This window comes from Labeo rohita, chromosome 10 (assembly GCF_022985175.1).
Source record: "Labeo rohita strain BAU-BD-2019 chromosome 10, IGBB_LRoh.1.0, whole genome shotgun sequence".
In the NCBI taxonomy this organism is placed as follows: Eukaryota; Metazoa; Chordata; class Actinopteri; order Cypriniformes; family Cyprinidae; genus Labeo; species Labeo rohita.
Genome location: NC_066878.1, coordinates 28822200 through 28842106, shown reverse-complemented (window position 1 = coordinate 28842106; position 19907 = coordinate 28822200). Strand labels below are relative to the sequence as shown.

General features: G+C 34.3%; 1 protein-coding gene across 12 annotated transcripts in view; it reads left to right on the top strand.

Moving 5' to 3' along the window:
• Window positions 1-19907, top strand: part of LOC127171578 (cAMP-specific 3',5'-cyclic phosphodiesterase 4D) — a 267521-nt gene that overhangs the window by 194251 nt on the left and 53363 nt on the right. For 2 of the 12 annotated variants that reach the window (XM_051120314.1, XM_051120309.1), the window contains exon 1: window positions 10029-10161. The exons of 9 other annotated variants lie outside the window; for them this stretch is intronic. In XM_051120314.1, the coding sequence (XP_050976271.1) occupies window positions 10037-10161 (125 nt within the window). In that variant the 5' untranslated portion in view covers window positions 10029-10036. Of the gene's footprint in view, window positions 1-10028; window positions 10162-14513; window positions 14900-19907 lie in introns of those variants that run through there. One more of the 12 variants, XM_051120310.1, reaches the window with a different exon arrangement.

The window sequence follows — 19907 nt, the reverse complement described above, 5'->3', positions numbered from 1 at the left end:
TATCTAAGATGTCACATAGTACAACTTAACGTTTCAAGTTGACTAAACTTTTTTGAGTTGACTGAACTTTTAAGGCAGCTGGATAACTTATTTTAAGACTCAACAAATAGTACTGTTTTAAATATTGATGATGATGATGATAATGATAATGATAATGATAATGATAATGATAATGATAATAATAATAATAATAATAATAATAAAATGTTTCTTGAACAGCAAATCAGCATATTAGAATGATTTCTGAAGGATCATGTAGCACTGAGAACTGGAGTAATGATGAAATAGGAATAAATTACATTTTAAAAATATATTCAAATAGAAAACTGTTATTTTAAATAGTAAAAAAGATTTTACTGTTTTTGCTGTACTTTGGACTAAATAAATGCAGGTTTGGTGAGCAAAACAGACTTCTTAAAAATATCGCACCTACTATTAAAGAAACGCTTGTGTAATATGGGTAAAAAGAATTAGTCAAGTTATGTAAGCTGTAAAAATGTAAGAAAACTCATTTATATTTTTTTTAATGAACAACTGTTTTATTTTAAATCATTTTAGAAGGGCATGTAAAGGTCTGGCAGAGTGCTTGATCACCTGAATAATGTGCTGTACCTTTCCAAAGACTCTTTTGCTCTTCATTAAACCCTGTTCTGTTCACCTTTTCACTGAGGCTCTTTTGGCCCATAATTGCTTGTATTTCCCTTTAGCTCTGAGGATCTTGTTTCTTGATTGGTACTGAGGTTTTGGACATTCATGCACAAGCCTTTAGACCCTCAGGGAATTTTGTAATAGTTTCCAGCTGGGAATGTTGTTTTAAGAAACATGTTTCCAGATGTAAACAAATCACCGGAAACGTTGGTGGTAGAAAGCATGTCGCGTGGAGTTATGACGTAACATTTCTTTACAACACCAAGTGATATGTATATCATACATGCATTTATGTAAATTTCAATCAGCAAGTGTTCTGTTTGACTGTGTGTTATAAATGTGTTTACTGCACTGTTATCTGTGACGCACTTGAGGGTATTTAAGGGGATGAGGTGGCTTAACCTTCTTTTGTTCTCATTTAGTCCTCCATGCGGGCACAGGTGGTCTTCTCTCCAGAATATGTCCTCTCACTGAGGCCTAATCTCATTTGGACTTCAAAGAATGTTTTTCTTTTAAATACCCTCCGTCTCTCTTTGTTTCATGTTTCACGTGTTTTATTTTGTACCCAAAATAGCTGGTGCCTGACGTTAAGCTCGATTTCTCGTTGTCTGTATATGGAAATACACTCTTGAAAATGAAAGCTCTTTGTTTGCATCTACAGTTCCGTGAAGAACGTTTAAAGGAACAGTTCATTCAAAATGGAAATTTGATGAAAACCTACTTACCCTCAGGCCATCCATGATGTAGTAGATTTTTTTTTTTTTTTTTATAGAAACAAATTTGAAGAAATGTAGCATTACATCACTTGCTCACCAATGGATCGTCTGCAGTGAATGGGTGCCGTCAGAATGAGAGTCCTAACAGCTGATAAAAACATCACAATAATCCACACCACTCCAGTTCATCAGTTAACATCTTAAGTAGCGAAAAGCTGTGTTTGTAAGAAACAAATTCATCTTTCAGACATTTTTTTAACTTAAAACTAAAATATGAGTCCTCTTTCCATACTATTGCTTTTTCCAGTGAAAAAACCGTCTCATCTGAATCAGGAGAAAAATATGTACAGAGCAAGCAATGTTTACAAGCTAAAACAGCTCTAAACAAATATGTTGGTTGATTTTGATGTGAGAGGACAACAGAGGATTGATCTCTTCACTGGAGGAAGCGTTTTTATTGCCTACGGACTATTTTGGCCAGAAAATAGTTACTTTGTTCCTTACAAACATGCAGGTTTGCGCTTTACAAGATGTTAATTTATGTACTGGAATGGTGTGGATTTCCTGTAGATTATTGCAATGATTTTATCAGCTGTTTGCCGACGGCACCCATTCACTACATCTTGGATGACCTGAGCATGAATAAATTTCCAGCAAATTCAAATTTTTTTGGTGAACTGTTCCTTTAACATCCATGGAAACTTTCCATTCCACAAATGGTTCTTTATACTGGAAAAGGTTCTTGAGATTTTTGAAATGTGACCCTGGAGCACAAAACCAGTAGCATGGGTATATTTGTAGCGATAGCCAAAAGTACATTGTATGGGTCAAAATGTTTTTCTTTTATGCCAAAAATCATTAGGATATTAAGTAAAGATCATGTTACATGAAGATATTTTGTAAATTTTCTACTGTAAATATATCAAAATAAAATTTTTGATTAGCAAGATGCATTGCTAAGAACTTCATTTGGACAACTTAATATATACTAATAAAATACTCAATAATTTTATTTTATTTATTTTTTTTATTTTTTGCACCCTCAGATTCCAGATTTTGAAATATTGTCCTATCCTAACAAATCATACAGCAATGGAAAGTGTATTTATTCAGCTTTCAGATGACGTATAAATCTCAATTTCAAAAAATTGACCCTTAGGACTGGCTTTGTGGTCCAGGGTCTAATAAAAAAAATTGTTCTTTTAAGAACTGAAAGGTTCTTTAAACTAAAGGGAACCAATAAGATTTTTCAATGGCCCTCTTTTGGAACCTTTATTTTAAACATCGCCATCGCAAAGGGCCCATTATGCTAAATTCTACCTGACAAGCCCTTGTGTTGTCCGTGACAAAAATGTGCCGCACGGCAACTTCAATAAGAAGGCTGTCGGCGCTGCGCTTGCCAAGCGGGTCCTAGAGATGTGACGCGCTGAGGGAGTGAAAGCGTGGTCTCCTGTGGAGAGGATCATTAAAGCAGTGAGACGGAGTGAGACAGAAGCCCAGACGCTGAAGCTGGCAGAACGCGCCGGTAACGGTAACTCTCTCATCCCAGGTGATCGGCCACATGGCAGTCACTAATTAAACCTGTCTTTAGAAAGAAACGTATCCCTCTTATTACAGGGCGCCACCGACACGCTTCTGGAATGAGTGGCGTCTGTCTTCACCACATTGCTGTAATGAGTAGAGTAAATGGAAAGACAAACTGACAGCCTTTGATGGCAAATTAGGCTTAGCAGACATCACGGAAAATGAAAGAGTTTTATTTAACCCTATAAAGCTTACTGCATCCTTTTTGACAAATTTCTAAGACCTCTAAATTATCATTTTTATTTATTATTATTATTATTATTTTTAAAAAAGTCTAAATGTTCCATTTTAACGAAAAAAATAATTTTTGGACTCTTATTTCATATGTCAAGCTTTACAGGCTTTAAAGCTGTGATGTCAGAACTCTGTTGCTAATTATAGCTCAGTTTCATCTAGATAGTTAAAACTTGTTTCACAGCATTCATAGTCACATCCGTGAACCTGCCTTGACTGTGAATCTGATCCACTGAAGAGCTTTAGGAGATCAGCTCTGGCTCTACGTCTCGTCTTTCACCCTTGCAGCTTTTTAAACAAGTTTGACACATTGTATCCTGCAGGGATGGGTTTTTCACATTTATTGTACATTTACTGTGTGTTATTGACAATTTCATTCAAAGCGATTTATTTTGTAAGTAAGGTAATTATTTGATTAGAAACTACTATATATAGCATTAATCAGTTTGATTTTTTTTTTTTTTTTTCTCCCCCAGTCTCTTCTGCTCATTGAGGCTGCATTTAATTGATCAAAAATGTGAAAATTTATTGCTATTTAAAATAACTGTTTTAAAATAATTCTATTTGAATATACTGCAAAAATGCAAAGCTGAATTTTCAGCGTCATTACTCTAGTCTTCAGTGTCACATGATCCTTCAGAAATAATTCTAATATGCTGATTTGCTGCTTTATTTCTGCTTAATTTCATTGTTTTAGAGTTGTTTGGAGCTCCAGCAAAACAAGACATGGAAGAATATCGTAATGACTGTGGAAAATGAAAGATGAGTTTATTAAGTTAAAAGCATGTATCATGTGACTTATGATGTCAGTAGATGGTCGTCTTGTCTTACAGTATCTGCTTGTCTGGCCGTAACTGTACCTGCTTGACCAAACCACCGTGTGGCGTCAATGAAGAGCTCATATAAATGAAGACGCCACCTTCCTTATTAGGCAGTTGAGTCGGTGCGTTGAGCTGAAACAGAGGCTAGTTAACTTGATCTAAGAAAAACATTCCACTGGTGCTTCCCAAACAATCCTGGGTCAGCAGTCCTAAGCCTTTTGCTTCTTCCAGAGGACACAGTGATCTTTCAAGATGTCCAATTCCCAAAGACATCTGGATTCACTTTAGTTTTGTGTCTATGTCTACTGTTCTAGGGTTTCGTAACGCAGCTCCACCAGCCTGTGTATGTAGTGCTGCATAACTCGTCAGTCATCAGTCAGCTTACTGCTGCGTTGTTCGCTGATGTCAGCCGCTCATAAATCACGGTTTCACCATCAACAAGACAAACATGGTTAAGTGAGCCATTGTTCAGAAGTCTCAGTTTCACAGACGGCACTCCTGAGTTGCTTGGAGTCTTTTATCGGTCAGGAAGCTGTTATATTGACATAACCGGACCCCAGCCGCTCACCCGCTGACATTTGATTCACTTCTCTTGCATTAACTTACTAGTTACAAGTGAAGATGCATTAACCAGTGAGACACAAGTCTATCTATCTATCTATCTATCTATCTATCTATTGTTTGCTGGTTTGTAAATTGTCATTATATCTTTCATTTGTTTGTTTGTTAGTTTGTTCGTTCATTCATAGTTTTCATTCATTCTGTTTTTCTATATATCGTTTTATAGTTCTATCGTTCGTTCTGTCATTCTTTATATTTTTCTGTCGTTCTATCCTTTTATCTTTATCTGTCTATCTGTTGTTTGTTCGTTCTATCATTCTACTATGATTCTATCATTCTATTGTTGTCATTCTATCGTTCATTTGTTCGTTCGTTAGTTTGTTCGTTCATTCGTTCGTTCTGTTTTTCTGTATATCGTTCTTTAGTTCTATCGTTCGTTGTCGTTCCATCGTTTTATAGCTCTATCGTTCCTTCTGTCATTCGTTTTATTGTTGTCATTCTATCAATTGTTTTGTCTATCATCTATGTATCTGTCATTCTATCATTCATTTGTTAGTTTGTTCGTTCATTCTTTCGTTCTGTTGTTCTATATATCATTCTATAGTTCTGTCGTGCTTTCTAGCATTTTATAGTTCTACAGCATTTTATAGTTTGTTCTATCATTCATTCTATTGTTCTGTCTATCCTTTTATTTATCGTTTTATCTATCCATTCATCCGTTTTATTTTTGTTCATTCGTTTGTTCATTCTATCATTTGTTCTGTCTATCTATCGGTCTATCTATCTATCTACCATCTTTCGTTCGTTGTCATTCTATCTGTCATTCATTAGTTTGTGCGTTCGTTTGTTCATTCGGTTTTGTATATCGTTCTTTAGTTCTATCGTTCGTTCTGTCATTCTGTATATATCATTTTATAGTTCTATCGTTCGTTCTATTGTTCTGTCATTCTATCTTTTAATCTATCGTTCGTTCTATCTTTCTATCGTTCATTAATTCTATCGTTCGTTCGTTCTATCATTTGTTCTATTGTTCTGTTGTTCTATCGCTTTATCTATCGTTCGTTCTATCTTTCTGTCGTTCATTAATTCTATCGTTCGTTCGGTCTATCATTCGTTCTATTGTTCTGCATCTGTCGTTCTGTTGTTCTGTGTATCTATCTGTCTATCTATATATCTATCTATCGTTTGTTTTTGTTCATTCGTTCTCTCATTTGTTCTGTTGTTCTGTCTATCTGTCTATCTATCTACCTACCTGCCTACCGTTTGTTCTATCTATCTATCTATCTATCTATCTATCTATCTATCTATCTATCTATCTATCTATCTATCTATCTATCTATCTACCTACCTACCTCCTGTTTGATCTGTCTATCTGTCTACCTACCTACCTACCTACCGTTTGTTTGTTCTATCATTCAGTCTGTCTGTCTGTCTGTCTGTCTGTCGTTTTTGTTCGTTCTGTCATTCGTTCTATCATTCGTTCTGTTCTATCTATCTATCTATCTATCTATCTATCTACCTATCTACCTATCTACCTATCTACCTATCTACCTATCTACCTACCTACCTACCTACCTACCTACCTACCTACCGTTTGTTTGTTCTATCATTCGGTCTGTCTGTCTGTCTTTGTATTTTAAACTTTTTTTTTTCAAAACTTCTAAAGGCCTTTTTTTTAGTGAGCATTAACCATTTGTGTCCCAGCGCCTCACACTCCTCTACCTGTCCTCATCCACGGCCTTACGTGAAAGATGACTGGGGCTTGAGAAATGTGGAAATGTGAAACTACAACAAAAATGGACTCAATTTTAGGCCCTTGTTTACACCTGGTATGTAGGTCCACCTGATCGAATGATAGAACGAACAAAAACGTCTCCGTTCAAATTAAAAAAACGAGTTTCAATTTCAGTATTAAATGTTTTTTGTTTCCATCACACAAACCGCTGTCAGTTGTGAACGGTCTTAAATCTCAGCTGACCACTTGTGATTACCTGAAACGGACCTATATACCAGGTGTAAACAAGGGCCTAAAATTGAGTCCATTTTTGTTGTAGTTTCACATTTCCACATTTCTCAAGCCCCAGTCATCTTTCACATAAGGCCGTGGATGAGGACAGGTAGAGGAGTGCGAGGCGCTGGGACACAGGTGGCGGAGTGGATCCGTGCAAAGCGATGGCTAAATGAGGGGTGGCAGGAGATGTGATTGTGTGTCTCTGGGTCTCCATCGTAGACATTGAATTAGACCAATCAATAGAGTCGCTTGGCAGAAGAAGGTTTCACATGGGGCCCGTTGCTCCTCCAGCCCTCGTTTGTTTTCCCTCCTTTTATTTTTCCAGAAATGCTCTGTTGTCTCTAGGTCAGCATCTGTGTCCCAGAGGCCACCTCCAGCTGAAGCTAACTGATTAGTGCAGCTTTTCCAAACAAAATAATTAACTAGTCCTGAGTGATCCAGTGGTAGTGAAATTATGATACTTGCTTGCTTGTGGTGTTCAGATCTGAGTTTGCCAAACAGTATTAAATAGATTTGCTTTGTGGAGATTAGATGTGAGAGTATCGCCATCTAGTGGCGTTTAAAGGAAACACAGCATCATAGACTTCATTATTTATTTATTTATTTATTTTTTGCTTTTAAGCACAGGATAATTTCTCTTTTTAAGTGGTGTTTAGCTTCACTCCTGTGATGTGATTGGTTCATCTAACCAGTAGGGCGGGCCTATCAGATCACTATATTCATCAGCTAGTTTAGTTTGCTTGTTTCCATGAGGTGCACAGCAACAGGACTGCACCTGTAGAGGGTTTTGTCTGCACCTTGGGGACCATGGTTACAATGCTGATGAAAAATGCGGAGGTTAGAAGCCGGAGGTTTGGCTAGCTGAACAAAGTGATATATTGCCACACCACCTGATCTACATAATGCTGACCTCCTTTCTGTGCACATGCATGCAAACACAGCTAGATATGACCAGGTCAGATAATTCGATGAAAGATTGTAAGGCAGTATATTTATTATATTTTTTTCATTATTTTTATTTTTTTAAATTATTTCTGATTTTATTGCAACAGCTATTATTTAAAACATTTCTAAATATTCTTTAATTGCACTTATTTTTTAATTGCACTGATTTTTTTTTTTTTTTTTTTTTTTTTTGGTCAGTTTGCACCTGGTGGTTCGAGTCCCCATAAATATAATACAGTTTTAATCCTGAATTCATGTTTAACTCTGCTGTGTATTCAGTGGTCATATTTTCTGCCCGGTTACCCATCCGGGAATGACCCAATAGTAGCCCGTCGCTAAATGAATCATCAGTTTCAACCTCAAAATCCTTTTAGAGCAGATGGGATCAATGAAGCCATATCTTCTTCCCTGAATTAGTCATAGTTTTGTGTTTTGTAGAGAAATTAATAGTCAGGGGAAGAGGCTTTATGATTCCCACAAACATCTGCTGCTTTGCTGTTTTCATCACCAGTGCTGAACACACGGTCATAAATCAACACAATGAATTCACCCGTCCACGTGCGCTCGTGGTTCCCTTCAGCATGGAGGACGAGGCACGAGCATACAATAGGGTTTGTAACAATGTTATTGGTTTTTCCATTAAGTTGTGTATTCTAGCATATAGTGTAGAGTGCAGAGTGACCAGTGAACACTAGAGTGCATATGATAATGTTTTAATATGCAAAATGCACACATTCTGAATTAAAACAAACATTTGTTTTGCAGAATATTTGCGTGAAATTTAATCCGAATTACTTAAAAACAAAAATATGTATACATAATTGTATGCATTATCTATACAAAAGATTGTCAGAGGATTTTGGAACTGTTAATTAGGCCAAATGTGCATTAGGGATGGGTCACACTCTTCAACTAATCAAATAGTTGTCTAATAACCAGCCAGTTGATTTAGAAATTCAATTCAATAATTTAAAAAGTTAAATATTTATTTTTTAAATTTTTTTATTATTTATAATATGTATTGTTTTGCAAAATATTTACTTAAAATGTAATCAGAATTACTTGTAGACAGAAAATATGCATTGTAAATGTATGTAAACTGGTCAGCTAATCAAAAGGTTGTTTAATAACCAACAAGCTGATTAGTAAGGGCTAATAAATTAAATACGTTTCTTTAGTTTAATCATTTTTAATCATTTATATATATATATATATATATATATATATATATATATATATATATATATATATATATATATATATATATATATATATATATATATATATATATAAATATAAATTTATTAATTTATTGTTTTATTGTTTTATTTTTAAAATATTAACTTAATTTAGTCAGAATTACTTGAACAGAAAATGTACAATGTTCAACTAATTAACTGGTTTTCTAATAATAACATTAAATTAAATGTAAAAAATGTAAATGTAATTAAATATAATTTTTATTATTTAATTTTAATGTGTATTGTTTTGCAGAATATTTGCTCAAACAGTTACATTGAAGACAAAAAATATGCAATGTACACTGGTCAGCAAATTAAATGGTTGTGTAATAACCAACTAGTTGACTAGTAAGTGCAATATAATTTAATTTAATTTACTTGCAATTAAATGTTTTTATTTGTTTTTAATCAAATAGATGTCTAAATGATTAGTAAGGTTTATTAATTAAAAAAAATATATATATGTATGTATTTATTTATTTTGAATATTTGTTTTATTTTTTAAATATTTGCTTGTAATTAAGTCAGAATTACTGATTTACAGATTTACATTGTACAGTGTACAACTAATTAACTGGTTGTCTAATAACCCACTGGATGATTAGTAAGGTATATTTATACATTTAATCAATTAATTAATAATTTTTTTATTTATGTATTTATTTATTTTTAAGATTAATTATATTATTTAGCAAAATATTTATATAAAATATAATCGGAATGATTTTTTTATTTTATTTTATTTTATTTTTCTTTATTCTTTTCTTTTCTTTTATTTTATTTTGTATTTTTCTATTAGTGCTGGTGCTTTAATTAGCAGTTAGAGTTAGCTAATGTGGACAGTTTGCCTGTCTATGCACATTCAGATGACAATTTATTTGCACAGTCCTTTTGCAGGCAGGTTCATTAGCCTTAAAATGGCTAATCAAAATAGAAAATCTTAAAATGACCAAACATGATCCAGTTCATCATCCTGGTCCATATATTGGTCTGTCGCAACAGTGCAGCAGTATCAGACAGGTTTGCAACCAGTCAATAAACTTAGGCCAAATTTAGTCAGTTCGTTTTATCAGATGTTGTCAGCTCCAGTGGTAAAGTGACATGTCTCTGGACTAGAGCGTATCACCGCTGTTCCCCGCGTATGATATTGGCTTGGTTGAGCGAGGTGCTCGATATGACTATGAATGCTCAGTGTCTCTGCAGCAGAGGGTGTCACATTGCCCCGTACCGTGTTCATAAAGCGAGGACAGGGGAAGAGATGAGCTGATGTTAAAGATGAGTTTACCAGCTCGCACCGACCTCCTGTCCCTCGAGCTGCTCGCCAAACCTCGTTGCATGTACACCACCGGCTCGCCGTTTGCCACCAACAAACCCATCGATATTAAAGCCCGGAGGAGATGGTAATGTTTGTTTTTTGCAGTTTTTAACTGGTTTATGTTGGACTCTAGCCCTGCAGAATTCAGGATTATAGGTGTTTGCTTAATGTACATTGGGTTGCTTTACCTTTTATGGCTGTTTGTTACACTGGTATATGTATTTGTTTATTCTGCAAGTGAGGCTTGTGGAGAAGCAGAGCTCAGGCTGGTAATGTATTTATATCATCACTTAATCACATTCGCCTTAAAGAGACTGATAGAGCCGTATCAGGTGAGAGACACTCGCTGTAGAAGAACCTACTGAGAAATATGCTATTGTTAGTGGTATTTCCAACATGTGTGTCACTTTTACTTTTGGTAGACAACTGATGTGGCTGGCGCTGAGAAGTAATGCAGGCTGGTGAAAGCAAATAAATGACACAAATTTGTTTTACTTAAAACATACATATGTACATCCAACAAGGATGTGGATTTGACATATGGTGGAGTGACTATTGGTGTTTATTTAGTAATGTTTAATGTATTACTTTTGATGCATTAGGTGTCATGAGCTAGCATTTATTAAACGTATTTAATTTTAATTAACTAGCAAATTTTAACAGTCATTATGACTTCAAACATGGCTTCATTTGGTTAAATTCATTTCTGTTGTTGTGCGATTAGAGTTTAAAATTTTATTTTTAATTTAATTTTTTTTTAATTTAATATTAATATTTAAAAGTAAGTGTTTAAATATTTGTATAATATTTTATTAATTACACTTTAATTAAGAGTAATATGAACTAATGGTGTAAAAATATGCTTTTAATGTTAATGATAACGTTGCACGTTTTAACATTTAAAGTTTTAAATTTAAATCAGTTAACATTAATACATTTATCATGAATGAACATGAATAAAAACAGAGCTTAATTCAGTTTAAATGGCTTAATTCAGGCTTAATTAAGCTTATGGTTTAATTCAGTTGAATTAATTTCAGTTCAGCTTACTATAATTTTGCAATGAAATTAAATATTTTATATTTGCATAGCTGTATTTTCTATTTACATAAATATTTGTAAATATTTTAGATTGCAAATTTAATTTTAACAATAATGTAGACAAATAAACGGTTATTTATTTATTTTTTTTTATATTTAATTTATTCTTTGTTAGGTCATGATACCAAATGCATTAACTAATGTTAATTAAATTGACATTAATGTGGACAAATAAATGGCAAATTATTTTATTTTATTTTATCTTATTTTATTTGTTAGGTCATGAACTAATGTTAATAAATTGACATTAATGTATGCACATAAATGGTGTATTTTATTTTATTTTTATTTTATTTTATTGGTTAGGCCGTGATACCAAATGCATTAACTAATGTTAACAAATTGACATGAATGTGGACAAATAAATGGCAAATTATTTTATTTTATTTTATTTTAGGCCATGATACCAGATGCATTAACTAATGTTAACAAATTGACATTAACATAGACAAATACATGGTGAATATTTCAGTTTATTTTATGGTTTTAAGTCACGCATTAACTAATGTTAAAAAAAATTGAACCTTATTGGAAAGTGTTATCAGTAACTACTGCTTGTTCTTAAAGCTGGGGTCAGTCTGAAACTGTAAATTAAACTTTAGTACAAAACTTAATCACCCCACACTGACATGAATGATGCATCAAATCATGTGGTTTATTGAGAAGAGAACTAGTTCCTGCATAGAAATGTCCTGCTGTAGCTTCACTTTGTGCACAGGCAAGCGTCACTTGTTGTTTCATGGCATCACAAATAATAAGTTTATTAAGTTGTTTGCTATCCATTCAGTCTTTTCCTTAAAATCAAATAAGGAGCACACTAAAGTTGTTTGTTCACCTGAAGCCTGGAGGAATTACATTTACGCTAACTGTTTGCGCTAAACTTTGTAAATGTCAGCTGTAATCTGATTGCTCTGTTATGTGAGGAGGAAAGCTGCTTAAGACTGTGAGAATTTGCCCCATCAGCGCATTTCGTCACAGAACAACTGAGATGGTGAAAGCGTTTCCTCGAGACGCTCACCGAGTGTCGTCCAAGCGCCCGTTTGTGATTTAACGAGCGACTCGGTTTGCGCAGATGATGGCCAGTTAACGCAGGCGCTGAACCTGCTGATGACTTGATGGGCTTAGAGTGAATAAACACAAAGAGCTTTGGCTCGTTCTTCTCTGGCCTAAACACGGTTCGCTTTCAGATCCACACAAGCCCATCAGGAGGAATTATACCAATGCACTTCCTCCCCCACGGTCTTACACGAACTTGAGGCGCTCACACCCACCGCTCGACCACAGAGAGTAGGAAACTTCAATTACACACAGCCTGTGGCCAAACGGGAGCGTGGTCATATGTAAAGGTGAATCGGAAAGAGGATATCACCCACAAATCTTTCACTACCTCTCTTGTGACAATGTTTTGCTGTGCTATGTGAGGTTTTGGGTTTGTAAGCATGCAGATGTGGTGCAGTCACTTCAAAGGGATTGTTCAGCCAAAAATGAGATCTCCTTACGCACTCTTGCACGGTTGCCAAACCTAAGGCTTTGGTTAATTGTAGATATTTTTCATGAAAACTGAGAGGTTTCAGTCCAGATAACTAAAACTTAGAAGATCCAAAAAGACATCATAAACTGAATCCTTATGAATCTAGTGGTTTAAAAAGTCTTGTGAAGTGATGTGATCACTTTACATGGTGAGCAGAATTAATTTAGGCCTTTATTCACGTATTAATACACATACATGCTGTAGAGCGAATCGCATTTGGTAAACACAGGAAGCTCATACGTGCATCACATGCTTGAACAAACCTCACTGGTTGTTGCACATCACACATGAACGTTTCAATTTCCACGTTTACTATATGTGAGCCTGAACCACAAAACCAGTCATATGGGTCAGTTTTTTGAAATTGAGATTTATGCGTCTGAAAGCTGAATAAATGTGCTTTCCATTGATGTATGTGTGTTAGGATAGGACAATATTTGGTCGAGATACAACTATTTGAAAATCTGGAATCTGAGTGTGCAAAAAAATGACCTTTAAAGTTTAAAGTACTAATATATACTATTTAGGGGTAAATATGATACAAAGATGTGTCTTTTTGCTTTTATACTTATATGCTTTTCTACAATACTATTCTCACTATTGCTGCAGTATGTAGTATGCATACAGTACATGCAGTATTCGCCCAACCTAAATCATAGCGAGTATGGTGTTTCAGAATACAGGAGTTAAAGAAAATTAATTATTTATTAATTTAAATTTAACGCTGTTTGGTGATGTTTGGAAAAGCATACTACCATATACTCTCAGGAAAAAAGATGCAAAACTGTCACTGGGGTGCTATCCTTTCAAAAAGTATTATATGTACACTTTATGTATTAACATGTTATTTTAAAGTACTATTACTGTTAATGTTATTGTAAAGTACTGATTATATTTAAAGTACTAATATATACCTTTGAGGTACTAATATGCACTATTTGGGGTAAAAATGATACAAATAAGTGCCTTTCAGCTTGTATACCTACTATACAATGTTTTTCTACTATTCTATTCTTCTAACTGCTGTAGTTTATAGTATACATACAGTACATGCAGTATTCACCCAACCTAACTAATATTGAATATATAGTTTCAAAATATTGCAGTTCAAGCAAATTTATTATTTATTCATTTAAATGTAGCCCTACTATACACTCAGAAAAAAGCAGTAGCACTTTATTTTACAGTCCTGCCTCTCATGTACGTGCTATGTACTTAATATAGTGATTCACTAACTGGGATAAACTAGCTACCACTCCTAAACCGTTCCTTAACCCATGTAATGACCTTATATTACCAGTTCTTTTTAGGTAAGTGTACTGTAAATACACACGAGTGCATGTACTGTAAAATAAATGGCAAACAAATAAGGTACAGAATTGTCACTGGGTCAGTATCCTTTCAAAAGGTACAAACATTTACACTTCAGCTACTAAAATTAGCTGTAAATAAGATAGACTACCAGGATGTACATTTTAGCTGTAGTACAGTACCTTAGGTTACTGCCTTAGTGACAGCTTTGTACCTTTTTTCATAGAGAATGTGTGTCAGTCATTGTTGAGATGTGAAAAAAAGCACTAATCATGTCTGTTCATCCTATAAATCGATAATATCTCTTCATAAGACTTGGAGTAAACCTTTCGATTCATATGGATTCATTTTACACCTTTATCTGCAAAGTTGTTTCCTGCCCTTTAAATGGACCTGGACTTTTAGCGCATTAAAATGTCTTTAATTTGCATTTCACAGATTAACAGATTCTTATAGGTTTGGAATGACTAAATGATGAGAGAATTGTTATTTTTAAGTGAACTGTCCCTTTAAAAAAAGTGGTGGCTCAACAGATGCAGGGTTTGTGGTGTGTACATAGAAACTAGCGCAGTACTTTGAGGGAAAGTTGGAGGTAAGAGTAGCCCTCGCTTGGACTCGGTGTCCCTAAGTGCTAATCAGATTACCCTAGGGGCGGAGCCAGGGTTAACGGAGGCCACATGCAGACATCTGTCACTTCGTGTGAAAGGGGAGGAGTTTGTGCAGCCCAGACAGTCCAGGAAACACTTGACATCACAAGACGAGGCTTCTAGCTCAGACGTAAACCCATGGACTTGCAGAAGGACAATACGGGCGACTTCATTGCCCCCAGCGAAGCCGTAACCAGAGGCATGAAACGAAAGCGGCTGCTCAAGTCCTACAGGTAGTGTACCCGCTCAGAAACGCTCATAACTTGAATACTGGAGGTGTCTCGATCTGCTGCCTGACACAGTGAGATAAGCTGATTCTGCTTTGCTCAAGTGTGTTTTTCTGTGGTAAGCTGGCAGAAGTTGGGGGTGGTTTGCTGTGATGTTTGTCGCTTGCAGAGGCAGGTGAAGTTTGAGGGGAAAAAGGCTTGCTCTGTATCTCTTTTTTTTATTATTATTATTATTATTATTATTATTTATTTATTTATTTATTTATTTATTTATTTTCAAATTCTAGACATTGTTTACAGTACTCAACTGGACTATTAGACATGCAGTATTTTCATTCTTTTCATAATTTACATACTACAGTGCACTTATAAATAAAGTAAAAGATTGTTTGCATGAATATTAGATACGTAAATGTACCTGTTGTTTGTTTTTAGCTTATTTTTAAAAAAGTAGATGGGTAAAGTTGTTGTTCATAATTAGCATGTCAAATTTTGACTTTTTAAAATTTTGTGTATGTTATATTATATTAATATATATATGTAATTACTGCAGCTATATAGTTCAAGCATTTGCGGTCATTTTTAAAAGTCTTCTGCTCACCAAGGCTGCATTTATATGATCAAAAATATGGGAAAAACAGTAAAAATTTGAAATATTATTATTATTATTTTTTAAATAACTGGTTTCTAGTTTAATATATTTTAAATGTAATTAATTTCCGTGATCCAAAGCTGAATTTTCAGCATCATTACTCCAGTCTTCAGTGTCACATGATCCTTCAGAAATCATTCTAATATGCTGATTAGCTGCTTAAGAAACATTTCTGAATTTTGTTAATGTTGAAAAGAGGAAGTGTTAATACTATAGTTTTTGTGCATCATGGCTGCATAAAAGTGTTATTTCACAAAAAAATCTCAGTGACCGCAAACTATTGAACACTAATGTGCTTTTCAGTGACATTTAAGCGTCGTTTGAATGTCATATGGTGCATTTTGTGCTGGTATTTAATGTATTTTATTTGCATTAACAGCCACAGCAGATCAGTTTAGGATGTGGGAAATTGTGTGAGATTCATTTTGAAAGAGGAAACTGGTTTTAGCCCAGTACGTTGATAAATTGCCCTGATGGTTTTTTTTTTTTTTTTTTTTTTTTTTTTTTTTTTTTTTTTTTTTTTAAAGTTTCCTTTACAAGAAAACCTCAAGTGTTACACCAGAGTTATTGATGCAACTGTGACTTGCACTTAGAAACTCCTCACATTTAAGAAGAGAACAAAGAAATTTAAGAGATTTAGACTTTTACTACAACAGTTATTCTAGAGGAACAAATGACAGTTTATGGCTCAAATAGCAGCACAGTAAATGTGGTTTAATATTTTTAACTATGCTTTTATTATCGTAGTGCATACTATGTCAAAATATTCCCACCACTAATGAAGCAGTGCAGTTTTATAAATTTCTGTGTTCTCCACCAGAGGGCCTCCTGCTGTTTTTCTGCAGCTCGTTGTTTGTTCGGCAGCATGCATGCATACTTTCTCCTTCATAGCTGTACGTTAAATTCAAGCCCGAGTAAATGCATGCATATGCTTCTGTTTGAAATGAGTCGAATGTGTGTGTTTAAAAATAATTGTGGCATGATCAGAAAAAGCGTAATGGCATTATATGTGTGCATATCAACATGCATGTACTTTATCCACCTTATTGCATGAATTGTTGAAGTGTTGCTTGGCCTGTCTACCCATAGTGCATGTCAGAATAGACTGAAGCCACAAGACAACCCACATGCCACTTACTTCTCAACTGACGTGTGTCATCAGAATGTCATGAGACTTTGCTAATACTGTGCACACAATTTTCCATCTGCTATCAGAGCACAATGAGTCTGGTTATTCCAAAAACAGTTGAACAGGGTTTTTGTATGTATGCTGAAGTGCTGGATTCCAGGAAATGTAATACTGTTGTAATGACACTGATGTTAAACAGTGTTGCCAAGAATAATCAGGAGGCAGTGAATGGATTTTTATGACTTTATATGATTGTATCAGTCATGCAGGTGACATTATCGTTTAATTTGACTGGCTGTCTGTATATCTATTTAGATTTTTTTTCTTTTACTTAAAGGAGAAGTCCACTTCCAGAACAAAAATGTACAGATAACGTACTCGCGCCCTTGTCATCCAAGATGTTCATGTCTTTCTTTCGTCAGTCGTAAAAAAATAGTTTTTTGAGGAAAACATTTCAGGCCCAGAATTTGAACTTCCAAAATGCAGTTTAAATGCGGCTTCAAACGCGGTTGTAACCGATCCCAGACGAGAGGAGGGTCTTATATAGCAAAATGATTTGTTGTTTTCATAAAAATAATACAATTTATATACTTTTTAATGTCAAACGCTCGTCTTGTCTTACTCTCCCTGGACTGTTTTTTCAGGTTCATGACAGTTAGGGTATGTTGAAAAACTCCCACCTCATGTTCTCCCTCAACTTCAAAATCGCCCTATATCGCTGTTTTACCTTTTTTGTTAAGGGTGTTTGATGTTTTTTGCACGTTCACTTTGCGAAGACTGTGTCGGTACTTCTGCAGCGATGTAGGATGATTTTGAAATGATTTTTGAAGTTGAGGGAGAAAATACGATTGGAGTTTTTGACATACCCTAACTGTCCTGAGCCAGAATACAAGACGTGCGTTTGAGATAAAAAAGTATTTAAATTGTATTATTTTTATGAAAATAACCTATTGTTTCGTTAGATAAGAAGCTTCTTCCTCGGCTGGGATCGTTTACAACCGCATTTGGGATCGTTTGAAGCCGCATTTAAACTGCATTTAAAAATGCTGAAATGTTTTCCTCAAAAAATAAATTTCTTTATGACTGAAGAAAGAAAGACATGAACGTCTTGGATGACAAGGGGTGAGTACATTATCTGTAAATCTTTGTTCTGGAAGTGGACTTCTCCTTTAATATGTGGTTTATGCAATGTAGATGGGTTTCTGGGTAACTGGTGAAGTTTATAGTGTAATCTGAGTGTGTTTATTGTGAAGTTTGGTTGTTATAGATTATGTAACATCCAAGTTTGTTTGTTTATGGGAACGGATTTGGAGAAATGTAGCATTGCATCACTTGCTCACTAATGGATCCTCTGTAGTGAATGGGTGCCGTCAGAATGCAAGCCCAAACTGCTGATTATAAACAATACAATAACGCACAAATAATCCACACCACTCCATCTTGTGAAAAGCTGCGTGTTTGCAAGAAACAAATCCATCATTAAGACCTTTCTAAATGTAAACTGTCGCATTTGGCCAAGTCCACAATCCATAACATTGCTTTCTACTGTGAAAAAAGTTGTTTTTTGTCATCCCCGGGCCGGTTATTATGATCGACGTCACATCTGCTCTACTAATTGCTTTAATCTGACTGTCTGCTGGGAATCCATGTGGACTGTAATGACGGATGGATGTTTAAAGTCAGGAGGGGTTCGTGTGGACGTGTGTGTTTAGGGTTGAAGAGTTGAGAAGTGGATGTCGCAACCTAAATCCTCCGATGTTACGTGCTACTTCATGGATCAGTAAGTCTTTTTATTAGATCAGATACGGTCTGCTGGGCAATATCACTCACACACACTCGCATGTACGGAAATTCAATTGCGTTCCCATATCTACGAGTGTCAGTAAGAGCATCTCGAGTTCAGCGTTGAGGAAGTTGAAGTGTGGAGTAAAGCACATCATGCAGAATACACACACACACGCACTCTTACAAATAGAGAAAAGATGTAGTCGGGTGCTTGAAAGTGGGTGTTGCGTACTAAATATGAATGCTGTGTATTCTTAAACAGCATATTCTTAAAGTATAGAGAATTGGAACATATATTAGTTGAAACACAACAGCTCTGTGGAGTCCATTGAAACTCTCAGAAACACCTCTGTATCTCCTGACTCCTGTCAAGACTGTCATTCACACTCCAGCTCTTCTCCTCCTCTATCGCATTCCCATGAATAGGCTCGTTCTCTCTCACACTTTCTTTTTTTATACTGCGTTTTCTCTCCTCTCACATGGGCCAACCACGTAAAACACCTTACAGCCATGCAGAACACCCTTGCATCATGGGAATTTTCTGAAAAGACTTCTGAGATGTTTCTCCTAAAATTGTAGAAATCAGAGCTTGGTTGATTTAGTATGGGAAGAGTTTGAAGAGAAATGTTTGAGCTCATAGTGAGATCTCTGCCTCTTTAAATGTTGTTGTTTTTTTTGGTTTGTTTGTTTTTTTTTTTTACTGAAAGATCTGACTTTTAAAAAGTGTTATTTTATTATTTATAAAATATTTATTAATATTTGGAATTAACATTTATTTTTACGTTTTCAGTTATTTTAATTAAATTGTAATTTTATTTTTAATTTTAGTCATTTTATTTGCTTTTATTTTTTAATATTTCAGTTTAACTTTATTTTCAGTTTTAGTAATTTTATAATTTGTACTTATTTGGCAGCTTTTCTAATTTTAGTTAAAAAAAAAGTTTTAGATTTAATAATGAAAGATCTGACTTGTTTCATTTTAGTATTTATCATTTAGTAATATTTTGAATTAACATGTATTTTTTTACTTTTAATTTTAGTTTAACAAAAGATCTGACTTTTTGATATTTTGAATTAACATTTATTTTCATATTTCCAGTTCTCATTTTAATTGAATTACATTTAAATTTTATTTCATTAGTCATTTTATTTTAATATTTCTATTCAAGTTTTATAAATAATCTTAGATTATTTATATTTTAAATTAACTTGTATTTTTTCAGTTTAGTTTAACAATTTTATTTTATGTGCTTTTGTCTTTTAATTGGTTTTTTATATTTCTATTTAACTTCAAGTATTACTTGTTTTAGTGATTTTTAGTAGAACTTTCAGTTGTCTAATTTCTAATTTTCATTATATTTTGTCATTTAATATTTATATTTTATTTTATGTCTGCTTGTTAAATTAGTTTATTTTTCATATGTAAAGATCTGACTTTGATTAGTATT